The sequence below is a fragment of the Pleurodeles waltl genome, chromosome 8 (assembly GCF_031143425.1).
Source record: "Pleurodeles waltl isolate 20211129_DDA chromosome 8, aPleWal1.hap1.20221129, whole genome shotgun sequence".
Classification (NCBI taxonomy): Eukaryota; Metazoa; Chordata; class Amphibia; order Caudata; family Salamandridae; genus Pleurodeles; species Pleurodeles waltl.
The window spans coordinates 102,381,310-102,408,459 of NC_090447.1; the positions used below are offsets into that span (position 1 = coordinate 102,381,310).

Sequence of the window (27,150 nt, forward strand, 5' to 3'; positions counted from 1 at the left end):
AAGGCCTTGAAGCCTTCTCATGCCTCAACATGCAGCAAATGCTGTCTAAAGTGGAGGTGATGAACTCCCACTTCTGGAAGGGCCTATACTCTTGGGCCTCCCTCTCCTTTCACATAGGGCCTGAGTTTGCAAAGAGACAATGACTTAAGACAATAAAAGAATGAGTTTGACTCCAATAAATGTAGTGATCTGGCCTTTGAACTCATGTAGCACGTTAATAAACTCAGAATAACTGATCTTCGACTATTCCTAAAGGCTACATCAGCAACAAAAACATCAGTAAACTAAGGCAGACTCATCTGCTAGTTCTAACACTTGTTTGGGCAGACCAGTCTCTATTTTGAACTGGCCACCATTAAGGCTGCAGTGGCATACTTTGAGCTTGATACACAAAGGATTGTCTTTACCTTCGGTCATGCTATACAATGTTAAATCCCCCAAGGTTTGTTTCGATGTTGCTTTAGGGACTGTTCTACAGTATAAAATATGCCCTTTGTACTATTCCCCTGCCAAATTTCTAGATCATCATTTATGGTCTGGCATTTATTTTATAATCACAAGCTGATGAAAACAGGTTAAAGTTGTATCCAATCAGATCCACATCATCTCAGCATCTGCATCTTTTAGTGTCAGTGTCCATCAACACTGTCTACTTACTCATCACTGGAGATTCTGACTCCTCAATTTTTCATTCTTTTACTTCCTGGTAACTTGCAGGAAATAGAAGACTGCTTTCTGCCTTCAAACATAAATATGATGGGATATCCAGTTGGACGGTTTGATAAAAACAGTGGGATAGCTCGGTGGGCTAAGTACGCACTTGTTTGAGCGCAGCTCAGAGGTTTAAATCCCATTAAGGATAATTTAACCTTTTATCTTTCCAAGGTCAATAAAAACAAAATGATTGTGTTGGGGATGAATACATGTTACTGGCCCACCAAGAGAGAATCCAGGTTGCGATGAGTACAATATAATAAGTTATTAGTTTTTGTTAATATAACCATCATCAGTATTATGACATCACTACTACTTGCAGAGCATGTTGTGTTCTGTCCTGCACAGACTGCATTACAAAATATGGGCCGCTATCAGTCTTAAAGACTTTCTTGGAGAATCATTACAAAAGATCATCAATTTATGGCTCAGTGTGAAAACATTATTTTTTCGATATTGATATGTTGCCCTCTTGTCATCTCTACTTAATGTGTAAATCCCCTATATTCCATTCATGATTCTACAATGACCATCGCTGGCGTAGAGGAAGGAGACAAGAAAAAAATCTGAAGTTTTCAATCACCAGTCACACAAGAGCACATTCCCTCATCCCCGCCAACATGGGGCCGATTCACAAAGTCATGAAAGAGTATGTAAAAGTAAGTACTGTTACAACCTTTGTGACTCGATCTCAAAACATTTAAAATGGGCATAAAATTGGAATATTCAGGCAATATTTATATACAATCAGTACAAACAGAAAGGACTGTGACCTCTTTGCAACTAATAGGCAGCTGGATATTTCAGGACTAATTCACTAAGGGATGTGGGAGTATGTAAAAGAATACTCCTGTAGTACTACTTCCCGTACTCATAAATGCTTTTGTGAATGATCCCTGTAGACTTATAAAGGGCAAAGAGTGGTTGTTTGAGGCTGAGCCACACTTACAGGATGCACATGATGGAGGCAGAGTGCTGCATCTTCATACTGTTCTTACGGTTCCGGATGTTGTCCGAAGACTGGTAGACATGGATGCTGGAAAACATCAAACACACAAGGATGTCATAGGGGCTGGGGTGAGTGTTGCCACGGCTGCTGTGCAAGGGTATCCCACGAGCAGGGTGGCAAACAATGCTAAAATGCTTTTCTTCATCACGACTCGATACCAGACAGAGTACTACACACATTTACAGCTAACATTTTGGATACATTATTGATGTCTATAGTTTGTTTTCCCCAGTGCTGAGATCTGTAATAGTCAGTCAGTAAATGACTGCTTATCAAGCCAATCAATCTTTGACCACAGTCGTTCGTGAAGACCAGACTGCAGAGCCGCAGTCTCTACTCATCCGCCACTTTAATCGCAGAACAAGACAATCACTTGCAAATGTTATCATTCCCTCTTTTCATTTTTCAATTGTGTAAATGGATCAAATACTCAAGGATCTGATGTAACTATCTACAGAGCTCTGAAGGGCCCAGACAACACTAAACTTTATATCCTGCTCTGGTTCAAAGATAAGAAGTTGAATTAAAAGGCACACACTTATATGAGGCCTATGAAAGAAACAGGTTTATGATGGCCAAGTAGTGAAAGATTTTACTATGGAGAATAATGCTAAGGAAATAAACCAGACTCCCCGCTTCATTTGTGACTACAGGGTATCAACACCCCCCCCCCTCATTACCGGCGAGCATCCCTTATGGATTTGTACTTGCCCCTTCTTTTACTCGCTTTACACGACCTCCATAAGAGACGTTTTCTCCTCATTTAGATTTTGGTACCATGTTTATGCCAAGGACACCAAATCATGTTCTTCTAACTCACCCTGCCTTCGGTCACGTAGACTGAATTATCTCACTGCCACCCTTCACTGGAAGCCTAACTGTGCTGCGTGTTACGTTTCTCAAAGACTGAGGTCCTGTTTTTCCCTTCCTCCCCCTTCCACTGCACCAATCGTGTTTGCAGATTCAGTCCACCTCTCTTTTGACCGATTGTCCACTCTACTGGAAAGTCTGGTGACCCTTTCAGATCTTTCATGAAATTGAAATCTTTCACCATCACTAACATCAGCATGATATAAAATACCGAAAATATGCAAGATCACACACCCCATTCAATACAGATGAAATCCTCATCAACTCACTTGCATTCAGAAAACTGTCTCACTGGAAAAAGGCCTCTTCAATATTTAGTGCCTCCTGGATATTCCTATGACCCACACACCAAAGCATTACATTTTGCCACAAAGGACCTCATCTAATTTTCTTAGCCACACTCCTACCTTTTCATATCAGCTAAAAAGAGAGCGATATACAAGCTAGTGACGTCTATATAACAAGGCACCAAATGGTGTTGCACAAAATGATCTATCTGACAGGATCTCTTGCTGCTCTCCAACCTGAAATCTAAGATCTGCAAGCCATAATCCTATAGTCCTTCCCAAATTGCCCTGCGCCACTCCAAGGTTCAGGTAATATTTGGCCTTCTCTGCAAGAACTCCAAGACTTTCCCTGGAAGAGTTCACAAAAGCACCAAAATGCCATCCAAGAAGTGCATCTGTGTTTGCCAATGATGTCCACACAACTGCTACAGTTATTCCTCACCACCAGGGATCAGTTTTGCTCTTTGTTACCTAAACTATCAATCTGTTTTATACCCTGCTGAAGTTTCTTTCATAAACGTTTCTCCCCAAAATAATACAGATGCTAAGGAAAAAATGAATAATAAAAGCTTACTTCTCAAATTATCCTCAAATAATAAAATGTCAACTGAACAACTGGCTGGAGTGACAGTGTGGTACATGCACTTTTGGGGGAATATACAATCTGAGAAATGGTTGCTGTACACTTTGTTTTGGTGCTTAAAATAAAGCCTGTTCTTTGGGCTCACACAATCTCTCCTAGACCATGACTAACAAATAGATATTTGATGTGTAACTTTTGGTGGCCTGCTCTGCTTGTGCCACAATTCTAACCAGTCAACGTACCATCCATCCTCTGTGCCAAGCCACATTGAGCTCTGATAGGCCTCTGGGTCTATGCTGAGCAAATCCTCCAGGCTTCCCCGGGTGAAGGACCCACGGCTCGACCGCCTCAATGCTTGCCCATCCGTGGGGCTCTCACTGTTTCTGTTCTGGTTGAAGCTGCCGGGGATGGGAAGGAACGAGGGGTCCTGCTCTTCTTCAGAACTGGTCGTCTCTGCCGTAATGTCTTTGGAAATTTGGATTTCTTCATCTATTTAAGCAGGAAATAAAGCATATGATGGTTATGCCAGTGTACAAGAAGACTGCACTTTCAGATCATGTCAAATCCTATCTACTAGTTCATGACATATTCATGAGGTACCACCCGGGTGAATGGGAGGTCATTACTCGGGCTATCTGCCCACTGGGTTAGAAAAAACTCTTTTTAGTCAAGGCTGGATGACTGGCTCCACCCAAGTCGATGCGCTTCCAAGGTCAGCGAGTTTCTCACCATTCCACCCGCCAACATCACTCTTTAATTAAGGAGGCTGTGGCATGGGTAGAAGTAAAAAAACAAGATGCAGGCTTCAAAAATAGATAAGATGAATTGAGGTTTATTCCAAAGCGAAGAGGACCCACAATCACAAGCAGCGTCCGTGTCCTGAAGTAACGGCCAACTGACAGAGTCATCGCCCGAACTCCAGAACACCAAGACAACCACCAATGAACGCAGGTTCTAAACATAGAACGCATAGGTAGGAACACAACTCAATATTACAAAGCACATTAACAAAAGCATTATACAAATACATACTACATCACCTCTCTCCTTTATGAAAAAAAAGAAATTCTAAACAAGAACAAAATCACGAAATTTAGAAGGCAACTTGACATGTCTAGAACTGTGAGTCGTTGCTAATTTAGAGTCAGATTCAGTGAGGTTCGAATCAAGATTAGAACTTGAATTATTAGCATCAGACGAAACATCTGAACCTGAATCTGTTAACCTCAAGAAGCCTGACCTCTCACTAGAAGATAGAGTAGCATCCTCAGTTCCTGCATGCAGAGAACTTCCCACATCCGTTCATAACATTGAATCATCACTATTCTTCAAACGATACATGTCTCTGAAAATATCAAGTAGTTCACTATTAATAGGAACAACACTGCTCCTGCTCCACCAACCATTACCTTCAAGTAAAACAGAAGCCTTTGTAGACTTAAGAACCTTTGCAGGAAAGGAAAACTTTGACTCCCCTTTACGCACCCTAAAAGGCTTCTTAAGTAGAACCCAATCATTCAACCACAACTCAATTTGTTTGGCATTAGCTCTTTGATCATTATTATTCTTCTGCTTCAGCTGTTTGTCAAAAACTCTACTTCTCAAAGCACTGTCAATAACCAAAGCAGGTGACTTGCAATTATCATGCAAAACATCAAACATCCATCTTGGTACAAGTTTGGTCCTGGGATCTCTCCCCCTAAGTAACTTAAAAGGAGTGACTCCAGTAGTAGAATGAGGGGTAGATAAATATGCCCACATTTTTTCTTGCAAAAATTCTGTAAAATCAAAATTAGACGCCAAAACAGTTTGGATACCCTCTTTAAAAATGCGATTAACCCTTTCTACCAAACCGTTAGAAGACGGACTGTGTAGAGCTACTTTGAGATGTTTGATATCATGCAGAGTCATAAAATCACAAATCTTCTTAGACATAAAATGCGTATCATTGTCAGTTACCATTGTACTAACTGGGCCTTCCAGTCAAAACAATTTACTTAAGAAATTGATGACTACATCAGAATCCGCATCAGAAGCAAAAGAATAATAAACCCACTTAGAAAAATAATCAATCACCACCAAAAGATACTTCATATGCCTCGGTAAAAGATGAAAAGGCCCTGAAAAATCCAACGCTATTTTTCCCCCAAGGTTTTTCTGTTAAGGGAACCGGGTATAATGATTTAGTGACTGTTTTCCAGTGTTTGTCAGAAACAGTACATTACGGACATTTGTTAATAAAATAAGCTACTTGTTTGTCCAATCCTGGCCACCAATACGACAACTTCAGTTTCCTAGAAGTAGCTGAGATATCTAAATGACCTTCGTGGGCAAAAGCGATTATTTTGTTTCTAAGGTTAGTAGGTGGAACAATGAGATCGCCCCTTAAACAAATTCCATTTTCACCCGAAAGTTCACTTGCCACTTGACAAAAAGATTTAAGCTCACCAGACAGGTTCTTTTCAGGTTGCCATTTAGTTTTCAAAAATCCTAAAACTTTAGACAAAACTAGATCATTGGACACTGAAGACACCCACTCATGCTCAGAGATATGATTACTGGACACAGCCAAAATATCCACCAAAGCTACCACACATTCTTGTTCCGAATCCATTTCCAATGAAGAATCATAAGGCAAAGGTAGGCGAGATCAACAATCGGCACGAAAATTCTTGCCACCTTGAATGCATTTCGTAATCAAGTTATATTCTTGCAACTTGGATAACAGACGAACTAAACGTGCTGACGCCTTCCCCAAACCATCGCCATTCAATAGATAAACAAGTGGTTTGTGATCCGTATATAACTCACAGCTGGTGCCCCAAATATACGTTTTGAACTTCTGAACAGCCCACACGCACGCCAAAGCTTCCCTCTCAATGGTACTGTAATGCGTTTACGCCTCAGTCAACATCCTGGAAGCAAAAGCTACAGTGTTCTCACAACCATTAACCCTCTGACTGAAAACAGCATCAATCCCTCTCAAACTGGCATCCACCATAATAAATGGTTTTCCTGAAGGATTATAAGCTTGCAAAGCTGGAGCATTTATAACTAAATCCTTAATTCTTCCGAAAACAGAGTTTAACTTTTCCGTCCACTCAAATTTGGTACCTTTCTTAGGCAGAGATCTCAAACTCTGTACCTCCATAGCATACCCTGGAACAAACCTAGCGTAATACTCACAAAGCCCTAAGAAAGATCTTAAGGCATCCTTATCAGTGGGCGGGCACGCCTTTCTTACTGCATCCACATTACTACATTTAGGTTTAATTCCTTCCCCAGAAATAATGTGACCCAGATATTCCACTTTCGTCACCTTCAACTTGCATTTACTAGGTTTCACCGTCATGCCCTTGTTTTTGAGGATAATCAAAACCTTTTTTAAAACCTCATTGTGTTCACCTTCACTTTCTGTGTAAATTAAAATATCATCCTGGAAAGCCTGTACCTGTGGTATGTCACAAAATAAGTCATCCATTAACTTCTGGAAAACACTCGCTGCCGAGGCAAGTCCAAACGGCAACTGTAAGTACTTATATGCTCCAAACGGAGTTACAAATGTGGTTATATCCTGACAACATTCACTCAACGGAACTTGATGGTATGCAGAGTGAAGATCTATAGTTGAGAACACTTTTGAACCACCCACATTTGTGATCATTTCCTGCATATGTGGAAGAGGATGACAGTCCACCATTATATTCTGGTTAACCGACCTCAAGTCCACACATAACCTCAGTTCACCATTTTTTTTCTTCGTGATCACAACTGGCGAAACCCACTCTGAAGAGTCTGTCGGAGTGATTATGCCTTCATTTTGTAGTTTATGTAATAAAGACTTCAAATCCAATCTGACACTTAGAGGGACAGGTCTAATCCTTGTGCACTACAGGAACTGCACCTTTCTTCAATTTAATGCAGTGTTCATAACCATGAACAGTTTCCACCTGTTCTCTAAAAACTTCCGGAAACAAATTGATCATGCAATCCGTGATGTTATTTGGCAATTGTAAATTTGCAACGGGATCAGAAAGGATTAAGTTGGGCAATTCGCCCAACGCAACAGGAACTTCATGTCCTGGTCGAAGTATTATTCCTAGACGTGCCAAATCCTTCCAACCCACAATATTGCACCCTCTAACTGCAACATATATTTTGGTAAAGATAGATCTGCCTAGACACTGCAAATCAGACCAAAAATAACTTAATAAGTCAATGTCATGGTCCCCGAATGCCTTAGGACTAATATCCGGAGTCTGTAAAACTAGGGTGTCCTGCCACAAATCAAAGAAAGTGTGATCAGCTCAGATGGTGATGGGAGCCCCTGAATCGGCTAAAACTGAAATAGTTTCAGAACAAATAATCACATCACATATAGCCCCTTTGATGACCTTCTCAGGTTTCCCACAAGAGGAATCAGGAAAATCAACTGTTAACAAAACATTTGAAAACTGACTGGAGCATTGCACTATTTCCTCATTGATATCTACATTATTGATCTTCACCTTGTTAGAAGAGTTTTTGTTAAAACTCTAAGATTGGCAAACGCCTTGGAAATGACACATTTTCCGACAAGTGTTACATTTTTTTGCCAATTGCCGGACAAGATGGCTAGTTTCCAAAATGGAACTTCAAAACACAACGGAAACACAAGTGTGAAGGTTTTCCTGACCGTACATGAGTGAACTTGCCCAATTTCTCTTATTTGCTATCTACAGTGCAAAATGCTCCATCATTGACAAGACAATCCAAAGTACTGCTTTGGTTGGCTAAAACTCTGGAAGTAGTTATCGACCTTTAAATTCCCTTTGCTAAGTCAATAACTTCCTCCAAAGTTGGATTACGGCATGCTAAAAGTCTATCTTGTATTTTTTTATGTAAACAATAAATAAATACATTGATCACGTATATAAACATCAACATTTGAACCAAACTCACACTTAGCGGCTAAAACCCTTAAATTAGCTGCATATTTCTCAACAGTCTCATCACTCACTTGTTTACACATAGCGAAATTAAATATTTCAAGTAAAGCACTAGTGTTATCCGAATAATGCTTCCTCATTCGTTCCTTCCCTTCAATGTAGCAGTTCCACAACACATCACCTCCCCCAGGAGACGGAATCACCAGTAAGTTGTCAAAAACCTGTTGGCCTGCAACACCAAGATGATTGAAAAGCAAGACCATCTTCGTATTAGAGGAAAAATCATTAGCGTCTATAGCTGTAAGATAATTTAAAAAAATGCGCAGCCATTCAGTCCACTTAATATCCGGTTTTCCTGCTTTCTGTATAAATGCTGGTGGCTGGACGATGCCCTGACTAGCTGCCATAATTGACAATAGCTGTGTGCTGAATATAGTTCTCGAATAAGCTTCAGAAATAGAAGTACATAAGACGCAAGAAATGTCAAAGCTAATCGTCAAAAATTAGTCTGGAAAACCAAAAACAAAACACAGGTTACGCTACAAATAACTGCGTGCATCAATGTGTGCAACCGGGTAAAGCTTACATCCACGCCCGGCCACAGAGCACGCTGGAGAGGAAGCGTCCCTGCCGTAACCGCAGCAACTCGCCAATAGCGGGACGCATCTTGCAAGGTAATCGAACACAGGAAACGTACATAAAAAAGCTGAGTACCACACTCAACCAGGCGAGAAACGTGCACAAACAGCTGAGTAACTCACTCAACCAGGGGCGTCGGCGTCGTAACCTAGGCAGCGCCCAATACGCTGCATGGAACAGGCGATGTAAATCCAGCACGAGGAGCGTACGTGTCATTGCCGTAACCAAGGCAGCACTCTGAAGGCAGCACAAGTCAGGCACTGTGTGTGTTGTTGCCGTAACCAAGGCAACGCTCCGAAGACGGCACACGCCAGGCACTGTGCGCGTCGTTGCCGTAACCAAGGCAACGCTCCACAGACGGCACACGTCAGGCACTGAAATACAGCACGAGGAACGTGCGCGAGCAGCGTGCCCAATGGTCTTTCCTCTTAGCGCAGCTTGTATCCAAAAAAACAAACGCGGAAATCCGCCTTACAGCCGCATCCGCAGAAAAACAACCACACAAGCATTGACGCCGGGCTGCCCACGGATCACCAAAGCCCCTCTGAAACAAGTCCGTTGGTAGGCCCTCTTTCGTCTGCGGCAGGCGTTCGACAACCCCACTCTGGTATCAAATTGTGGCATGGGTAGAAGTCAAAAAACAAGATGCAGGCTTCAAAAATAGATAAGACGAATTGAGGTTTATTCCAAAGCGAAGAGGACCCACAATCACAAGCAGCGTCTGCGTCCTGAAGTAACGGCCAACTGACAGAGTCATCGCCCAATCTCCAGAACACCAAGACAACCACCAATGAACACAGGTTCTAAACATAGAACGCATAGGTAGGAACATAACTCAATATTACAAAGCACATTAACAAAAGCATTATACAAATGCATACTGCAGAGGCGCATGGACTGTGGCAGTGTTGTGGTGGGAATCAACATGAAAATACACACCCACCCCTTTGTGTTCCACCTGGTACCATTGCAGGGCTAATTGGCAGACCCTAGAGTTAGCATGTACCACACCTAGGCCGCCTGAACCCACGGAAACGGGGCAAATCGCCAGACTTCCCATACATGGCTGTGCATATCAGGGACCACGGCAATCCCTTAAAATACCTTCCCTAACAAAAGGGAAATCTTTAGGATTCTTTCACCCGTACTGCAGAGCAGGTCAGTAGCAAGTATCCCCTGAGGGCTGTGTGAGTCCTGTGCAGGGCCACAAAATGACCTAGAGTGTAATCACAACACTCCACCACCATCTGTGCTCGCTATCATGCCTCATGTCAGAATCAGGTGACAAGCCCAGCCACAACATTCAGAAATCAAAGATTGAGAAATCACAGGCGGGGATCCTGCAATCTGGCAGGCAGTATCCTGCCTCACCCACTGGCTTCTAAAAAGCAAGCAAACAAACAAACACACACTTTCCATTTAAACAGTTCCTTTTTTGTCAATGCAATTCGCTTAAATGTGTCGCCCTACTAGTGCACTTGCTACGTCTTATCGAATATACTGTAACCTAAACCGAATTTGCAATTATTCATACCGAATGACCTTGGTTGGTGGTGTTTATGCCTTATCAGAATCATCCACCCTTAGTTTCACACCATTCATGGAGAAGGTGCAATTCAGACATCTAGCACCGATGCTGAAATTAGGAATAGCATTTACAAGATTAATTTCATACTGCCTGCAGCTGCCCAGCTTTGTAAGGCTCAACTTATGAACTAAGGCTCTTTTCTATATAATAATCTTGATTCATAAAGTGCAAACTTGTGATTGAACAAAAACATTAGGGTGTAATAATTTACATTATTTGAGCATACAGACAGCATTACAGTCTTAATACGGTACAAATTGATAGCAAGAGAGATTATTTTTAGGAACAAATCATGTGACAGAAAATAGTTCTTCTTTAACAAAGGTTGAACCTAAGACATACTTCATATGAATCATCTGTAGAGGTGGTTAAGAGCTATAATCAAAGAATAAAGTCTTAGATCATGAAGAGGCGTGAAACTAAATCCGGAGAACCTTGTAGAGTACGTCATCTGCTCAATCAACCATGCATTCCAAAGGGTTCCTAGATATCAGATGCAAATCGGAGTACTTTGTGGCCTCATCAGGGGTGTGAAGCACTATATACATTCTACAATACAACTAGCTTAAGGTGTTTCTTGATGAGTCTATTATTTTAGGAATTTCTTAAAAGTAGACGAAGGACCGTATGTTGTGCTGAAGAGATTTAGGCCTGATTTAGAGTTTGGTGGACGGGTTACTCTAGTAAATTTGTGATGGATAACCCGTCAACTGTATTACAAGTTCCATACTCTATAATGGAATCATAATACGGCGGACGGTATATCCGTCACGTTTGTGAGAGAGTAACACCATCCGCCAAACCTTACTTCTCAAACCCTGTGACTCCTCATAAATCTTTAATTTGTGGACCAGATATTTGGAGGTGTTTAACAATAGAGCTTCATTTGCGTGGAACACTTTTTACCACAACGATCAATTAGCCACCAGGTGAGAGCTGAGAGAGACAAGAGTGATGTGACCACCAGTCTTTTGCTCAGGAATCTGCTGCCTGAAAAGTGACTCAAATGGGAGCTCATTTTTTTAAGAAGTCCAGAAAGAACCACACATCCGTAATAAAGTCGAAAGGCGATACAGCCCCAAGAGCTTTTCTAAGATCAAGTTCAGGTAGTTTGTGTTTTGATTTCCTGATTTTGTGTAAGTGAAACCTTGCTGATTTGACCCAAGCTTGGATTTTTACTTTAAAGAGAAGGATCTTATCCAACAAGAAGCCAAAGAATTATGTCAAGGTGTCTAGTTTCAGAGTTATACCAGCAGATTATAAAGTATTAATCCAAGATTGTTACATGGTATTTTGGTTTATGAGTGTGGGAAAGAGCTGAATTTCAAGTGTTTTTGGTTTAACATTATGTACGTGCTCCATGCATTATTTTGAGAGAGGTAATGGATTCAGGAGAGTCAATCTTGAGAGATACTTTGCAGTCCAATTCCAATTGAGGAAAAGAGCTGAAATGAGACTTCTTCGTAATCTGCATGCAATGATTGCACCAGTCCTTGGCTGAGGGGCCAGACCTTGCCTTGTCAATGGATGTCTGCACAATGGATACTATTTAAATACTAACATTCTGGTCAATCCCTCTGATCAATGTTGACAGAGGTTAAAAGATAGATCTTTAATAAAACAAAAATACTCTACTAAGCTCTCTTAATAATTCTCCTTCTTGAGCCATTTAATTTTCTGTTAATTATTAATTTATTCTAAGGTTTCATGGAGCGTTGAATGTCCCCATTTGTTACTGCGGAGAGCTTCAAAGCAAATGCAGATCGGTCCATATGGAGAAACCTGTAGGACCCATGCAAATGGTGATGATGGACCTAATTAGATATTTTTCATCACCATTCCCAATCGTAAAAAGTAAGAAAGAACAGTTCACTTTGCAGGTCCTTCATGCAATGAATGTACTTGGACCCAGTTTTGAGTCCATTCCACAGTCCAGGCACTTGAACTCTGGGAATCCTGCCTCGCTGTTTCATCTGTCTACATGCTCTTTGGGTGATCGGATTAGCAGAGGTAGCATGCAGGATCGTGGTAGGCTTCTAATGGGATGTAAACCTGGGTAGGCATCTTGGGCCTTTGCAGAGAACTCTAAACGTTATCCTTGTATGCACATACCCAGTATATCACTGAGAAGATTGGCGTAAGATAGTTGTGCCACTTCAGATTCTTTGTAACCTGGCAAAGGCCTGTCCGGGAGACTGTGCATAAGATTTTGTCGTAGTCCCATCCATGCCAACACAACAACTCTACCTTGTTGTCCTATTGGTAGAGAAAGAAGGTTCTCAGAAGAAATCAGAATTGGAGGTGGATGCCCTCAGCCACTACATTGACTTGGCGGATGGAGACGTAAGTATCAAACACGATTCTGAGGTTGTTTACTTTTAATGTGGGCAGCTATACTCAATAACAGGAAGTAGAACAGCAGGTCTTAATTCCTATCCATAGGTAATTTAGAAGGATATCAAATAATACAGATCAAAGGATCTGCGCCATGGTCTGCTGTATTTCGATAGCGGCCACAAGTGCAGTTTTACAAGCAACTCACAATGCAGGTAAAAAACATTTTTTTATATAGCCCAGATAATAAACACAGAAATAATAATGCATACCAGGGCAAGGATATGAGAAGCATAAATCTGCAAAATTCAGAAGAAAATCTTTAACTTTCTACCATTGGAAAAGAAGGTTTCCCAAAGGTGCTACTGAGTGGAATTCCTGAATGTTAGGTTAGCAGTCTAAACCTATTGGAATCCTCTTACTGCTGTTCATCTACTACATGCAAAAATGAGAAATATCAAAATGACCAGTATATGTACATCTATTTTTATCACTCATTCTTCAAGAAAGGCTATTGTCAGGGTGGTTCTGCATGTGTCTTGGCACCCGGATGAGCATTATTCCATGTACCGTAACATCTTAAATCCAATGGCACTACTAATCCTTGCAGAAAGAGAGGAATTCCCCATAAGACACCCACATCACCTCTCGTCCATAAATGTTATTGCTGTGCACAGGACAAAATGTATCTTCTTGTGAGAGGCAGAGAATGGAAGTTGTCTGCAGGGGCCTATGGAGCAGGAGGTGTCATAAGAGGTAGAAAGGGATGGAGCAGGGTCACGGAGGGGGCTAGGGAAGCATAGTCTCCTACAGCCCTTAGGCAGGATGGGCAATCATTCCCGGATTTCTAGGGGCACTTCCTTGTCTTTAAGTCAGACAGACACTAAATACTTTTTATAAAAATAAAATATTTTTCACCCTTATCAATGCCATAACTTCTGTTGGATTTGCCAATCAAGGCCTTTTTCCCTTCAATATTAGTTTTTAAACTTTTTTCTAAGTGTTTTTGCTACTTATGTGGTCATCTATTTTGTGGACCCCATTCCACTCGGCACAGGAAATGACACCAGAGGATGGCAGGGAGCACAGTACGCAAATTCAGTGTAGCCACAAAGTTGCAAGGTCTATGACTGCATTTTCTTGTGGTGGGAAGGAGAAATAAAATGCAAACTGGTACATCTGTAGCTGAAATATACAAAGCTACTACATTTTTGTCAGCCTCCGGTGTAAGACGTAAAAGGCAATTCACGAAACAGAAGGCAACCGAAGTAAGAAGTTGTTTACATAAAATAAAATAAAAATAACATAACAGAAAATTTTTTCAGTAGGTCTATTTCTGAGGTACCAATAGCTTTAATTTGGAAAGCTTTATGAACTCTTTAAGGAAACATGTTGCTATTTCAAACCTTTTCACATTATCCCTCTTAAAGTATTGTTCACCCAAATTCCCTTGTCATCTCCTAGACTTCTCTGCCATCCTTCCCATGAGTATCCTATTTTTAAAGACCTCCTTTGCCACTACTCTTCCCCCTTCCTACTCTGATTCCCATCCATGCTTCTGGGCAGTTCTAGAACAGCACAAATGCTCTACATATGCCCAATTGTTATAGTGACTCTACCTTTGTCCTTTTCTACTGATCTTGTGTTCCCTCCTTCCCCCTCTGTTCCCCTCAGCTTCTTGAACTGTACTTGTGGTTACTCAGACATAAAGCAACCCAATATAACACTCAAGAAAGATTGCATTCAAACAGACTGTTCACTGATTTCTGTAAGTGTCTTTGTATCCTATGTAGGGGACGGTACTCACGTCCGAAGCTGGAGGAGATGGTGGAGCGACTGGCCTGACTCTGCAAAGTGCCAGAGGGGCTCGGCGAGGACTCGTCATCTGTGTCGTCGCTGTCGAAGGGCATCAGTTCCCGGTTGGCACTGTCCACGGGCTCCGAGAGCTCCAAAGATGAGCCGGATATTGAGATATGAAGGCACTGCTGGGAGACCGGGTCTTCTGGTGTGCAAGGTGCAGGATACGAAGCTGGCCTCCCCAGAGACTCTGCTCGCTCTCTGCCAAACAAAGAACAGGTAAGAGAAAGTAAACACACATACAATAATCCCACAGATCTGTGAAAACTTTTTTCAATTATATTATTTGTGAGCGAGTCGACTCCTCATCATTGAAATGGTCATAGCTAAAGTTAAAATGATAAAATCTGGGTAAAATTAAGCTTTCAATTTTGCTAATATTCTATCTTTTTCACATTTTCATTGAAGTGCTAGGGGAAAGATAAAGGGTGGGTGTTTGAAATGATAGTAGGTTTTCTACTTTTGACTATTTAAGAGCTCAACAGAGAGCACTGTATTGAGATGCAATACGTCCACCTGCAGGAGGCATGCACGTAAAGGCACTTTACATGTGAAGCCATAATGTTCTTCATGGGTTGTGTAGAGGAACTAGCCTGTGCACCCATCCAGCTTACATAAAATGCGGTGGGCAGTAAGTATGAGCTAGAGTTGGTGAATAGACAGAGGCTTGACTGAGTGAGTCTTGAGAACTGTGGGAGGAGATGCTCAGAGCTATACAAGGACTGCAGAGGACTAATGTGTAAGTGGGTGAGGCCCAAGATGTCACTGTTTGGGCTTAAAGGCAAGCGTGTGGAATGCAAAACCAAAATAATTACCATTACGAGAAAGAAGAGGAGTTAGGTTGGGTGAAGGGTGGGAGGAGGGTGGTTGACGGGGGATAGAGTCAGTTCCAGAGGAAGGTGGCTCTCCAGATTGGAAGCGAACCCAAAGAGAAAAGCTGAACACTAAGTTTCAGCCAGGCTTAAATCACTAAATATAGGCTCTTGGGCTGTGTACAGTACGAGGTGGTAAGACAGAGGTAGTGGGGGAAGATACTGTTATGCTTGTCTCCAAGCCTGAATCAACATTTGTTGATGCCTTGCTAGAGCAAAAAAACATATAACAGCTCTGCTGGAGTGCAGCCAATAGCAAGACCGACTTATTCCAGGAGCACATGCGCATAGTAACACATACTTACAAGGAGGAAGGAAGCTGTCTCTCCCTAAGCCTACCAAGACATTAGCCAAATTATACAACTGGATAAGATATACAATGTATCACGCACTAATACATCTCTTACTCTGACGAGCCACAAGCTTATACCCTTTAACATTTGAGAAGACCATGTGTATTGGCCACCTGCAAAGCGCGCCTACAAACTACTACAAATACTAAATAGGATAGCATGCCATACCATGGGTATAAAACAAAGACCATGTGAAACCAGCACAGGCACCCAACAAAAGTTTTACCATGTTCCAAGCTCTTCAGTGCAATGCACAGAGCAGCTTGGAAAGTCATCTCATTGTTTTCAGAGCAACAGGAGAGGATTCTAATCAACTACATTGCTAGCTATATGATACATACATTTCACGATAGGTCTTGCTGCAGGTTAAATTGCACAGCCACTGATGAAAAACACGAGTAGCGTTGTGTCCCTTCCTCTGGATTACTCCTTTGTTTCGTTTCAGAGGACAGAAGATCTACCTAGGTTCAGTAAGTCTCTGAATCCCATGTTTATCAACATTTAGCCCTGTGGATTTCCCGCAATCACTCTTTGGGCACAAAATATCAGGATGTGAGTTAGGGGCCTGGTTGCAGCAAGCACTCTGTAAAGTCTCATGCAGCATGAGACACACAACAATATTCCAGATATCATGAAATGATAGTCCCAAAGCTTTACAAAATGTGAAACCTGTTATGTTATGCCAAAGGGGATTTGTACAGTGCAGTGCACACCTCTTGGCGTTTTATAGAGACTATGATATGCAGCTGCGATTTATCTAGTGGAGCTTTCTTACTTTCCAAAATACATTTTATGTGGGTGGGCTGTTTGGAAGATGCAACTTATTCTTTTGGAAGTGTGCCATAACCCGGGGTGGGTCTTTCAAACTTCCAGCCTAACCCCTGAATGTGTAGTGGGCCGTCTATGCTTGGTGCCAACTCACCAATTTCAGCTGGCATCAACAGCTTTATTGGGGTGGATCTACTAGCTGTTTTAGAGTTCCTTCATGTAGGTCGAAAGATACTGCTGGGCTATCACCTGAGGTCAGGTGAGGTGTCAGGTGTTATTCTACTGCGGTCGGATCTTAGTCCTTGTTCCCAAGTTTTCTCATCACCATTCTCAGGCTGTGGATTATAAAAGTGGCAGAGTCCCATGACAGGGACCCAAAATCCTGGCTGAGATGTTTAATCTTCTGTATTCTATGTATCTTCTGCATTAGGAATTCTTGAACCTAAAGGAGTAAATGCAATTCAAAGAGTAGATGTGTAGAATGATATATGGGTGATTGGGGTTCCAGTACTCAAATCATAGTCTGTGGAGACGAGGACTTGAGTGACCTCTTCCAGCTTTCCTAACCTACAAGGAAGGGTCTTAATTCATTTGTTGGTGGTATATGTAATACATAAAGGATTGTTTTACTATTATTGTTACTTGCCAAGTGCTAGAGTTGTAAGGACTGAAAGTTACTAGACAGCAGCAGCATCGGCTTATGTGGGGTGAGTTAAGGTGACAAGTGCTCTTGTGTGATGGTGTACGGATGGCTGTGCTGGTTGCTTGGTTGTGCACTTGTGATGAAGAGAGGGGAGGGGTGTTGTTTTGTTCCCACTTGCTGTTTTTAGATGGCTCTGGTGTACTTGCTGTTGGGAGGGACAATAGTTGTCATATTGCCATTGATTGGTTCAAGTTAATTGAAGAGTACAGTGGTGATGCAGGATACTGAAGAGGATGGTAAGGTGTGATTTTGGGTTTTATATGGTGCGTTATGCTTAGTTGTATAGGGAGTAAGGGATGGAGTGGTGCAACAGGGTAGATAATAATGTCAAATTAGGTCTGGGCTTCTGGCAGTGGGCCTTCGTGGGCATGTGAAGGAGCTGTTTGCAGAGCGACCACTGATTCAGCCGGCTTGTATTATTTGCTGCAGATTCTATTGTCTTGTGGTGTTACATGGCTATACGTCAGGGGTAGCTAGCAGAAGGGATGATGACAATGATAACGTACATGCTATAATTGTGTACAGATAATTATAAAGAGTTGTGATACTCATGGGCAATTTAATTATTCTGAAGTTTAACTTACATTAATGAAGTCAAAAAGAACCTCACTGGGTATTACTCAAGTCAAAGAAATTGTATGACTCGAATTACTGTTTCCATGTTTGATAAATATTAATAATACATGTATATCCAAGCGGTATGCGCATAAATAGATGCCACAAAAGAATAAGATAAGGGTACGTAGCGCTATTTCTATACCCAATGCGCATCACGGCATGCAAGAGACGTCCATGGCAGCACATGCACGCGGGCCATTACCTGCTATTCTTCTTCAGGCCTGGCACGGAAGCAATGCAGAGGATCCGGGCAGAGCACACTGCAATGCATGCTTCGACAGTGGGTTCATTCTTAATGCTCAGAAGACACACCTGCCCCACGTAGCCATCGCTGTTGCACACCCAGACTTCATGGGCATTCTCCACGCTGCTGTGACTGGGTGATGCACACGAGAACTGAAGGAGGCAAGCACAGAAGACATCAGTGAGCAAATCTTTGCTCTCAAGTCGTGCAACATTTTATTGGAACATTCACAATATTTGCAGATAATCTTCCTTCCCCCAAAATATACAAACGCCGAGCAACATTCCTTGGAGTGTCCTTCAAGCCTGCTTTAAATGTACTTAACAGCTGGCGTGACATGTAATGCTTGCAATGTCATATGTGAAGGAGTGTTTGCAGTCAGGCGATTATACAGGAAAGCATCCACTCATTTTGCACTCACTGCTTTAAGAGCTATGTCACATGACTGTTTCATGTGAAACTGTTGGCTTGTCGACATGTGTTTCTCGTAACTGCATGTGATCCTGCTTCATGGAGAAAAATAGTTTTGCTCAACTATTTCAGGGCTATCCTGATACTTGTGCATTTGCTTTATATTTTTTTAGGGAATCACAGCTGACTTTCTTATGGGAGTGAGGTACCGCTGCATGGCTTTCCTTATTGTATCCAGTAATTTTTCTGGATTGACAGTGCAGGTGTCAACCGCCCTGTTGTTACCAATTGTTTAGAATATACATGGAGTGGACAGTGTCTCTTCCCAGAGGAGCACAAGCTTTTCTCACCTCATGCTAAAGTGTGGGCTCTTGAAATGCTTGTATTTCGATGTTCCAGAGATTAAATATCTAGAATAAACCCAGATTTTCACAAAGGGCCTTTTCTGCAGGTTTTCTGTGCAAGTTATGCAAAAGAAATGTGTTTGGGAGACACACCCTCAAATTAAAATGATAAAACACAACTTTGAATGGATCCTTAGAAAGTGTAGGGAGCAGCAAATTGGTTGGCAGTATTTACCAGACGGTCCCTTGGCTGCAGGAATGATAAATGTTCTAAGCAGGAACAGTCCTAAATGCCACCCCCTCTTCACATCAACTGAGAAAGTAGAAGTGGAAAATAGCCAAATTGAAAAAGTGACCAATGAGAGAGGGGTACTCTACACTCAGACATACACCAATTTCACATCCCAGTACTTGGAAAGGAAGGGATGGCTTGACAGAGCTACTTTGACATCAAAGACCTCAAATGATGCTTGGGGTGACCTTGTAGTTGAACTTGTTCCACAGTGGTTGTTAGTAACAGATAATTTAAGTCTCAAATAACAAACTCCATAAAGCGCTTTGGTGGATTCAAGAAATGGGAAAGAAAATTGGGAATGTGACCCAGGTAATTGTCCTACTTTTATTTTATTGTAAATATGCGGGGCCTGAGTGAGAGTCCTCACAAGCTTTGGGCAGGGAATCTATGTGAGCCTTTAACATGGACATCAAATCCGCTCTTAACCTCTTGCAATTGAGAATGCATCTCCACAAAGCATTATTATCATACATCATAAGCACCTATGTATCTCCTGCCTTCATGTAAAAGATTTTGGACAGTGCTCTGTTGCTCCCCATCATACATTACCTCCATATACACACATATAAGGCAGAGTCACTAGAACTATGTGATTCTGCTGCAGTGGAGTTGCCGGCTATTTATGGATGTACCATACTTGCCGCATAATTCCCCTTCTGCTGCATGACAAAAAATTGCACCACCATTACTATAAAAAAAATCACCTTGTTGTACCTGCATCGTGACAGACCGCTTACAAGGATAACTGGTTACCCTTCAGCAGGGGCGGCTCCTCCGTTAGGGTGGAGGAGCGTTGCCCTCCCGCCACCAGCGGCAGCTGCAAACCTTTACAAGAAAACAATAATAAACTAAGTTTATTATTGTTTTCTTGTAAAGGGAAGGGGCCACGGGGGTGACGAGCAGAGAGCGCGAGTGCCCACACTCCCCCCCTCAGAGCGCATGTGTGTTTGGCCAGCCTTCTCAGGGCGGCCAAACACACCTGCGCACAGGGCTCTCTCCAGCAGCGCAGTTGCCAGGCTGGAGAGAGCGTGCACAGGCTCCCAGTCTGCCTGGGAGGGCCCTGGCTGGGCGCTTCCAGCCAAGCCTGACGCTGCTCTGAGCCGCATCAGGATTGGCCGCAGGGCAGGCTGGAAGCTGTGCCTGCAGCCTGCGACAGAGCAGCGGAGGCGAGTGAAGGTAAGTGGCTTTTTTTTTTAATTTATTAAATTAATGTTTATTCCCCCCTTCCACGCGCCGCCCCGCCCGCACCCCGCGAGCCGCGACTGCCCTTTAGCTGTATCCTGATGTTAAACTAATGAAGCAAAGCCTTTGCTTAGACAACATTATTGTGTGTTATAATGACAAACTAGTGAACTCATACTGCTACTGAACACGCCACTTTATGTTGCACAGTTTCCCTTCTCTTGCTGCATATCTTAGTCATCCCTGATGCATTATTAGGTCCTCTGTTGTGGCTGAAATGCAGAGGCCCTGAATCTATAAACCCAGATTATGATCTTCGTGTGAAAAAGCAGCAACACCTCAAAACACCTAGGCTAGAGGGAGCGCCATGGTACAAGGTCTGCAGGGGGGGACCTCAAACAAGGAGCAAAACAAATCATCTGTGTCTTCAACTGTAGCGGAAAATGTCTAACAGGAGAACATGGTTGTCCATTATATGTGCAAGTGTGTCAATAAAGGATGGAGAAAAGGCCAAGCAACATGGTCTCTATCTAAATATGTAATGTATAGAAATTATATCTTTTCTTTATGGACAAAATCAAGCCCAAAATTGTTAGCTGAATGGTAATCCTCAAATTGCATGATGACGACACAGAACTATGTAGAAGAACTTTCAAAGAAACGTAGGACATGGTCTCTGCAAACAATGCACACTCGATGCACGAAAATGACAATGGAGGGAAACCATGCACAGGAATATACAAAGATCACATAAGAGCAAGGGTAGTGGCAGATCTGGAGGACTATGTATGTAAATAACAAAGATAGGGGTGAGTTTTCTTCTGGAGTCCAATTGCTTTTAAAGAAATCAGAACACAGAAGAAGGCAGCCAAAATGCTTCATGGCAAACATGGAGGATGAAATGATATTGGAGCTTTCTAAGGGGCACGTACTCGGTTTTCACTGACAGAGTGAGGGATGTCTAGATAAATGTTAAAATGACTTTGGATGTCACCAAATATGAAGTCCTTGGCAAAACACTGAACACTATGTATTTTGATATTTCACTGCATGTATTAAAACTGTAACCAGTGTGCCATATATGTCAACATGTGCTTCTCATGCCAAATTGCATTTGGCTGGTGAAGGGGCATCTAGGGATAATTCCAGCTGAACAACTAGAAAAATTGGGGAGAGACGGGGGTGAAGAGGCATGCCTTGTTAAGGCGTGCTAGGTGTCTGCCAACAGCCGACTGAAGAGGAAAGATTAACAAAGCAAGGGCAGGGCGGGGGAAGGTTATGGGGGGCGAGTGGGTAAAATATAAATCAAGGAGAAAAAATGCTAAGGTCGAAAGAGGGGAAACCTTGAGAATTCTCTATAGCTCCTTGATAAAAAAAAAAAACATTGTGGAAACGGGTGCAAAACATGGATCTTCCGCACCACAGATATTCTTACATTAATATTGAAACATTTACCAGCCATGGTCAGCGAGTGACCTGGGCACGTAAACATACCTGCATGCCGCTCCTCGTCTTCATGATGGGGATAGCCTTCAAAAACTCAGGATCCAGGCGGTTCCTGTTGGAAGCTGTAAGTCAGAAGGAGAGCAGACAGGTCCTTAGGTAACTCACTCATGGCCAGACTTCTCAAGGTCACTGTTTCAGCAACAGGAGCCTAAAACTAAGGGTATGAGTCAACAAGTCCCCATTTCAATGTTTCTTACCACATTTAGATCTGGACTTGATTAATAGGCACCCCTCCCTTGCCTCAAAATCGACCCACAATATATTCCTAGACTTGGAAAACACAATAGCTACAAAGTCAAAATATGAAGAAGTCAACCCCACATCCTCTGATATGCACATAGGAACATGCATAGCAGATGTTACAAGGAGCAATGGTGAAACAAATGGGACCTGCCCCAGGGACGACTTCCCAGTCTGGATGAAGACCATTTACCCAGTTTCTTCTTGGTATCCTCGAACACCTGCTCGAAGTGATTCCGCGCATCAGGATTGGTAAACTCGAAAATGAACGATTCAGTCCCATCGGCTTTGGTCGTGGTCAGTTCCATCTTGTTTGGTGGAAAGGACAAAGAAAAAGAGAGAGACTGTTTCTCTGACAGTTCTCGGTGGACGGCGGCCATCATATCCTTGATGACGTCATCAAGGCTCTGTGGGCGAAAAAGAGAAAGTCATGGTCTCTAAAAATAGAAGAACGAGAAAGTAGAGGCAGCGCAACACAGGTTCAAGTTGGAATGGATAAGAGGTAGACCAGATACCGTGTCCTCCCTCCGGGGCTTCTGTAGGCCAAAGCAAGATTGCCATTTAATTCGACTGGAGCACAGAGAACTCCCAGAAAGTATTTGGTTATTACATGAAAGCCCAGGTTTGCAACATGGTTTCTGGAGTTACATTCAGTCAGCCAACAACCTCAAGGAGAAGCAATGTTTGGGGCCCAAGAACCAAGGATAGAGGTATCACAGCAAACCGAAAGGTTACACAGAGGTCAACGCATGCTACCATGGAGGACCACAGCTCTAAGAGATCACTGATCCTAGTGTGCTTTCCGAGGGTCTAAGAAATATCACAATAAAAAGATCTATCCCTGGAACAGACAGCGCTATGGAGGTGCCAAAACACTATCGGGAGTTGATTGTTTCTATGTTGTTCACCCACAGTCTGAGGACTCGATGTACATCCACGACTGTGTGATCTACATCACGGTTCCAATGAATCAAGCACCTTCATCCCTTGTCGGCCAATCAGGATACAGCATAGCTTCCAAAATGAACCTCTGAAACATGCACTTGCACATTCCTTCAAGCACGCCCTATGAACCTGGCTTTAGACTTGTGCTGGGCATCCCTTGGGTTTTTGTCAATTGTAGAGACCTCCTTCCTACCAGTCACACCCTCCCTTGTGTTTTATGTTTCCAACTCTGTTGCATCAGAAGTTCTGGAACTACTGTCCTCGTGGGTGTTCTTATCGTGGCCGCAGCAGGTACCGTGCACTGGGTCACATGGGCAGCACGGCCCCACGGTGGCCAAACTATTGCTTGGGTCTAACCAGAGGAAATGCCATCAACTTCACCAAAACAAGGCAAGAGAGTAAATTCTGCCTGCATATCTCAAATAAAAAATATTGTACATATGACTATATCCTTTTCATTAGCATTTTAATCATAATAAAGCATTAACTATAAAAACTAAGGTTTGGTTGCTTTTAATGAAGGTGCAAGGTGACGAAGCCGGGTGGCCTTGTACACGTTTTTGTGTTTTAAGTGATTATTTCACAAAATCCCCCTATTATGGATTAGGTGTCAGACTGGAATAATTCCTCTCAAGTTCCTCTCAAACTTTTTGAAAGTGGCATTGTGTTTTGTGGACACCACCATGTTTGTAAAACGCTCCAATGGAGACAGGAGACCTTGACATTACGGTGTGGCCAAGTAGGGTAGCTATGAGAGGCAACCAATGAAGGCACGAGGCATCTTCCGGAAAGAAATAGCAAAAGTGATAGTTCTGGCACCGCATGGTAACGCCCTCCTCCATGAACACCCACCCCCTTTCTTTATGTGATGGTGCATATTCTGGGTGCTGGATCAGCTAAAAAGGCAAGGAGGTGCAGCTATTATTTCTCTTGAGCCACCAGGCAGATCCAGCTCCAATCACGTGGCCTGGGCCTTCGAGCCTCACCCCATCGGGAGTGGAGAGCCAACCACTGCCAACATGGTACGACGTAAATAAGGGAGAAGGGCAAATTCAAGTTAGTCTGTGGGTATTATTTCGTATCATATTTGTGGGTTTATAGTTGGTGGGACAGGTCCTTAGGCTACAACAAAACACTACACACAAAACATCATCTAAACCACCTTCCAAGACTAGGGGGCAGGTTAAGTACCAAAGTTTGCCTTCTGTTCGAATCCTCTTTAGATCATGCGGTGCCCTGGCTTGCCGAATCACTATCTGGAGTTTAGAATGGACACTTTGCCTTTAGCAACTTCTATTGGTAAATGTGCTAGGGACCAATTGTTTACATCTTCTTGCTGCCACTTACAAAAAAAACCAGAGACTGAAATCCTGTCCCTTCCGGAACATCTGTGGGTGCTGGGACCACTTGTTTCGCTCACTCAGTTGACTTCAGGCAGGCCACTGCCTCCAAGCAGTCAAAGAAATCAAGAGAGAGGAGGCTGTGTGACTTCCCTTCAATGCCTCCTGGAAGGCTACAAAAGAAAAACTCTTTCCCTGTGTCTCATTGTTTGTGGTGTAAGAAGCCCACCCGAAGCAATAAACCCATGTGGAGCACACGTATGCAAAGTCTGGCAGACTCACAGGAGAAACATGCACCTAAGCCTCCCTACTGTGAAGTGAAAATGGACAAAATAATGGCTTTCCTTGAGTCCAATACAACTGCAGGAAGCAGAATTATTACAAATGCATGCAAATTCATTTTTTAGCAGCAAAGGTAAATTTGGGGATGTCAGACCCTCCGTGGGGGGCTGCAGGGAATACAGGGGCTACTGGATCGTAGCAGTCATTTCCCACTGGGGTCCTGGAGTTTGTCCTACTATGGTTCTGCAAACTGGGCCAAGTGCACCGCTTCAGCACATGACTCTCCAGGTAGCGAGGGCGGGCTGTCACCGGCTTCCCAGGGAGGGAGTGCAGTGGACAAGCTCAGAACTCACTCCCAGCCAACAGACACAATAAAAGATTGTCCAGCCCATTGCTTCTATTTAGTGAAAAATAAACTTACTTCACAGCAAAACGACATACTCCATACTTCAACCGGGTCACAGTAAGAGAGCTCACAAGCACTTATCTCACTGAATACTTCGTAGGTCAGTTCAGTAGTTATTTAAGCCAAAACATCTTGCACTAGAAAAAGTTAGCGCTTTAGCGACAGATTCACCTTTGCCAGATTTAGACATGGTCTTTTAATCTTTGCAAATTCAGGTCCCTGTTTTGTGCTTAACAGGGATGTGGTTTAGGAGGCACAGGGTGGTGCAATTGGTGTTCTCGCACCTTCTGCGTTAGCGCCAGTAAGCCACTTGGCCACTGAGGTTTAACACTGTGGTAGACCTGCTCGGCGGGCGCTCGTCTTTCACAGTTGCTGCCTCCATGCCGAGTACAGGTCTTCTGTGGTTGCAGCCTCTGGGATGGGTGCAGAGGGATTCTTGTCTTTGGCAATTGTGGCATCCAGCCAGGATGCAGACAGATGCCCATTTTCAGATGTTCTATCCTTCGGATCAAAGGCAGGGCATCCACTGCAGTGGCAACAACAGCTCTTCATGGGGCTACACTTGTTGGGCAGCAACTGCACCGGGCATACCGACGTTGCAGGGGTGCTGGACTGCACAATGTCAGCCTGGCTGGTTGCTTCTTTCCGCAGTTCACCAAGGGGACTGCACTGGGAGACCCCTCACGACAGAGCTACACTCCCAGTGGTGGTTGACTACTGGTTGGGCCACAGACTGGTAACACAGTGGACTTCTACACCTGGACAGTCTCTGCTCCTGCACGGCCATGACATCTCCTTTCTTCTTGGAGAATACAGTTAGGCTTCTAGGAACTAGGCAGACCCTCAGTTTCTCCAGAAAGTTGTACAGACTTCAGGTGATGTCCCTTCATCTCTGGGAGGTTGGCTGTCATGCAAAACACCAGCAATGGTCACAAAACAGCTCTTCAAGCACTCCGCAGAGCACTGCCTTTCTTGTCCAAGACGAACTTGGAACTAGAACAAAGTGTGGTGGATGGACTCTCCCTTTACTTACTTTCCAGACAGGTGATGTGGCTCCACTGTCTAAGGGCTTGGAACTGAGGTTCATGGATGTCCGTTTTCAACTATTGTTTTCTCAAAGTAGTGCAGACACAGCCTTTGTGCCGGGTGATATCTCTCACCACAGGTAGTGAAGATGCTGGCTCCAAGAAGGGATATTCAAACACGAACACCATGAACCATGAAGACTGCAGCCGGCTGCCATCAGTCTTCCTGAAGTAGCAATGAGGGACAAACAAACGGGCAGCCCACCCATAGAAAGCATTCCACCTTTAACAGCAGAACCTGCCGGCTCACTCATCTACCATCCACCAAATGGCAATTCCCATGTAAATCTAATTGCAAACTTTTGCTAAAAGGCCCGGATGATATACAATAGGGTAGCCCTGTCACCATCCTCCCTTAGGTCTGTTCCTGGGTCTCCACCCTCCAGCCACAGGAATGTAAATAATACACTCCCACTGCCTTGGGGAGCTCTGTACACCTTCCATCTCATGTTAAACAAATGGCAAACCAAAGTGGATCACATTGGTTGCAGCAAACATACCAATGTTACACACAGTTTCACCGTCATGTGTGTACTCTACATACACAATGTACACACGCTCTTGAAATGCACATGGACTGTCAGCACAAAGGTCTAAGAATCTTTATCTGAGTGCAAGTGAGACTAGTAGGCCATATTCCTCTCTGAGGCTGAACAATTAATGATCACTTCAGGACTATTAATTCGCAAAAACTGGCATTCTGCCCCCACCCTTCCTAATCAACACCCCAAGACTTGGACAGTAGTC

General features: G+C 43.2%; 1 protein-coding gene across 1 annotated transcript in view; it reads right to left on the reverse strand.

Annotated features, from left to right (window-relative positions):
* Positions 1–27,150, reverse strand: part of ARHGEF17 (Rho guanine nucleotide exchange factor 17) — a 491,524-nt gene that overhangs the window by 28,804 nt on the left and 435,570 nt on the right. Inside the window, exons 11-16 of the mRNA XM_069203843.1 lie at positions 22,539–22,752; positions 22,094–22,167; positions 18,326–18,519; positions 14,760–15,010; positions 3,706–3,952; positions 1,664–1,750 (exon numbers count right to left, since the gene is read on the reverse strand). Coding sequence (XP_069059944.1) covers positions 1,664–1,750; positions 3,706–3,952; positions 14,760–15,010; positions 18,326–18,519; positions 22,094–22,167; positions 22,539–22,752 — 1,067 coding nt within the window. The remainder of the gene's footprint in view (positions 1–1,663; positions 1,751–3,705; positions 3,953–14,759; positions 15,011–18,325; positions 18,520–22,093; positions 22,168–22,538; positions 22,753–27,150) is intronic.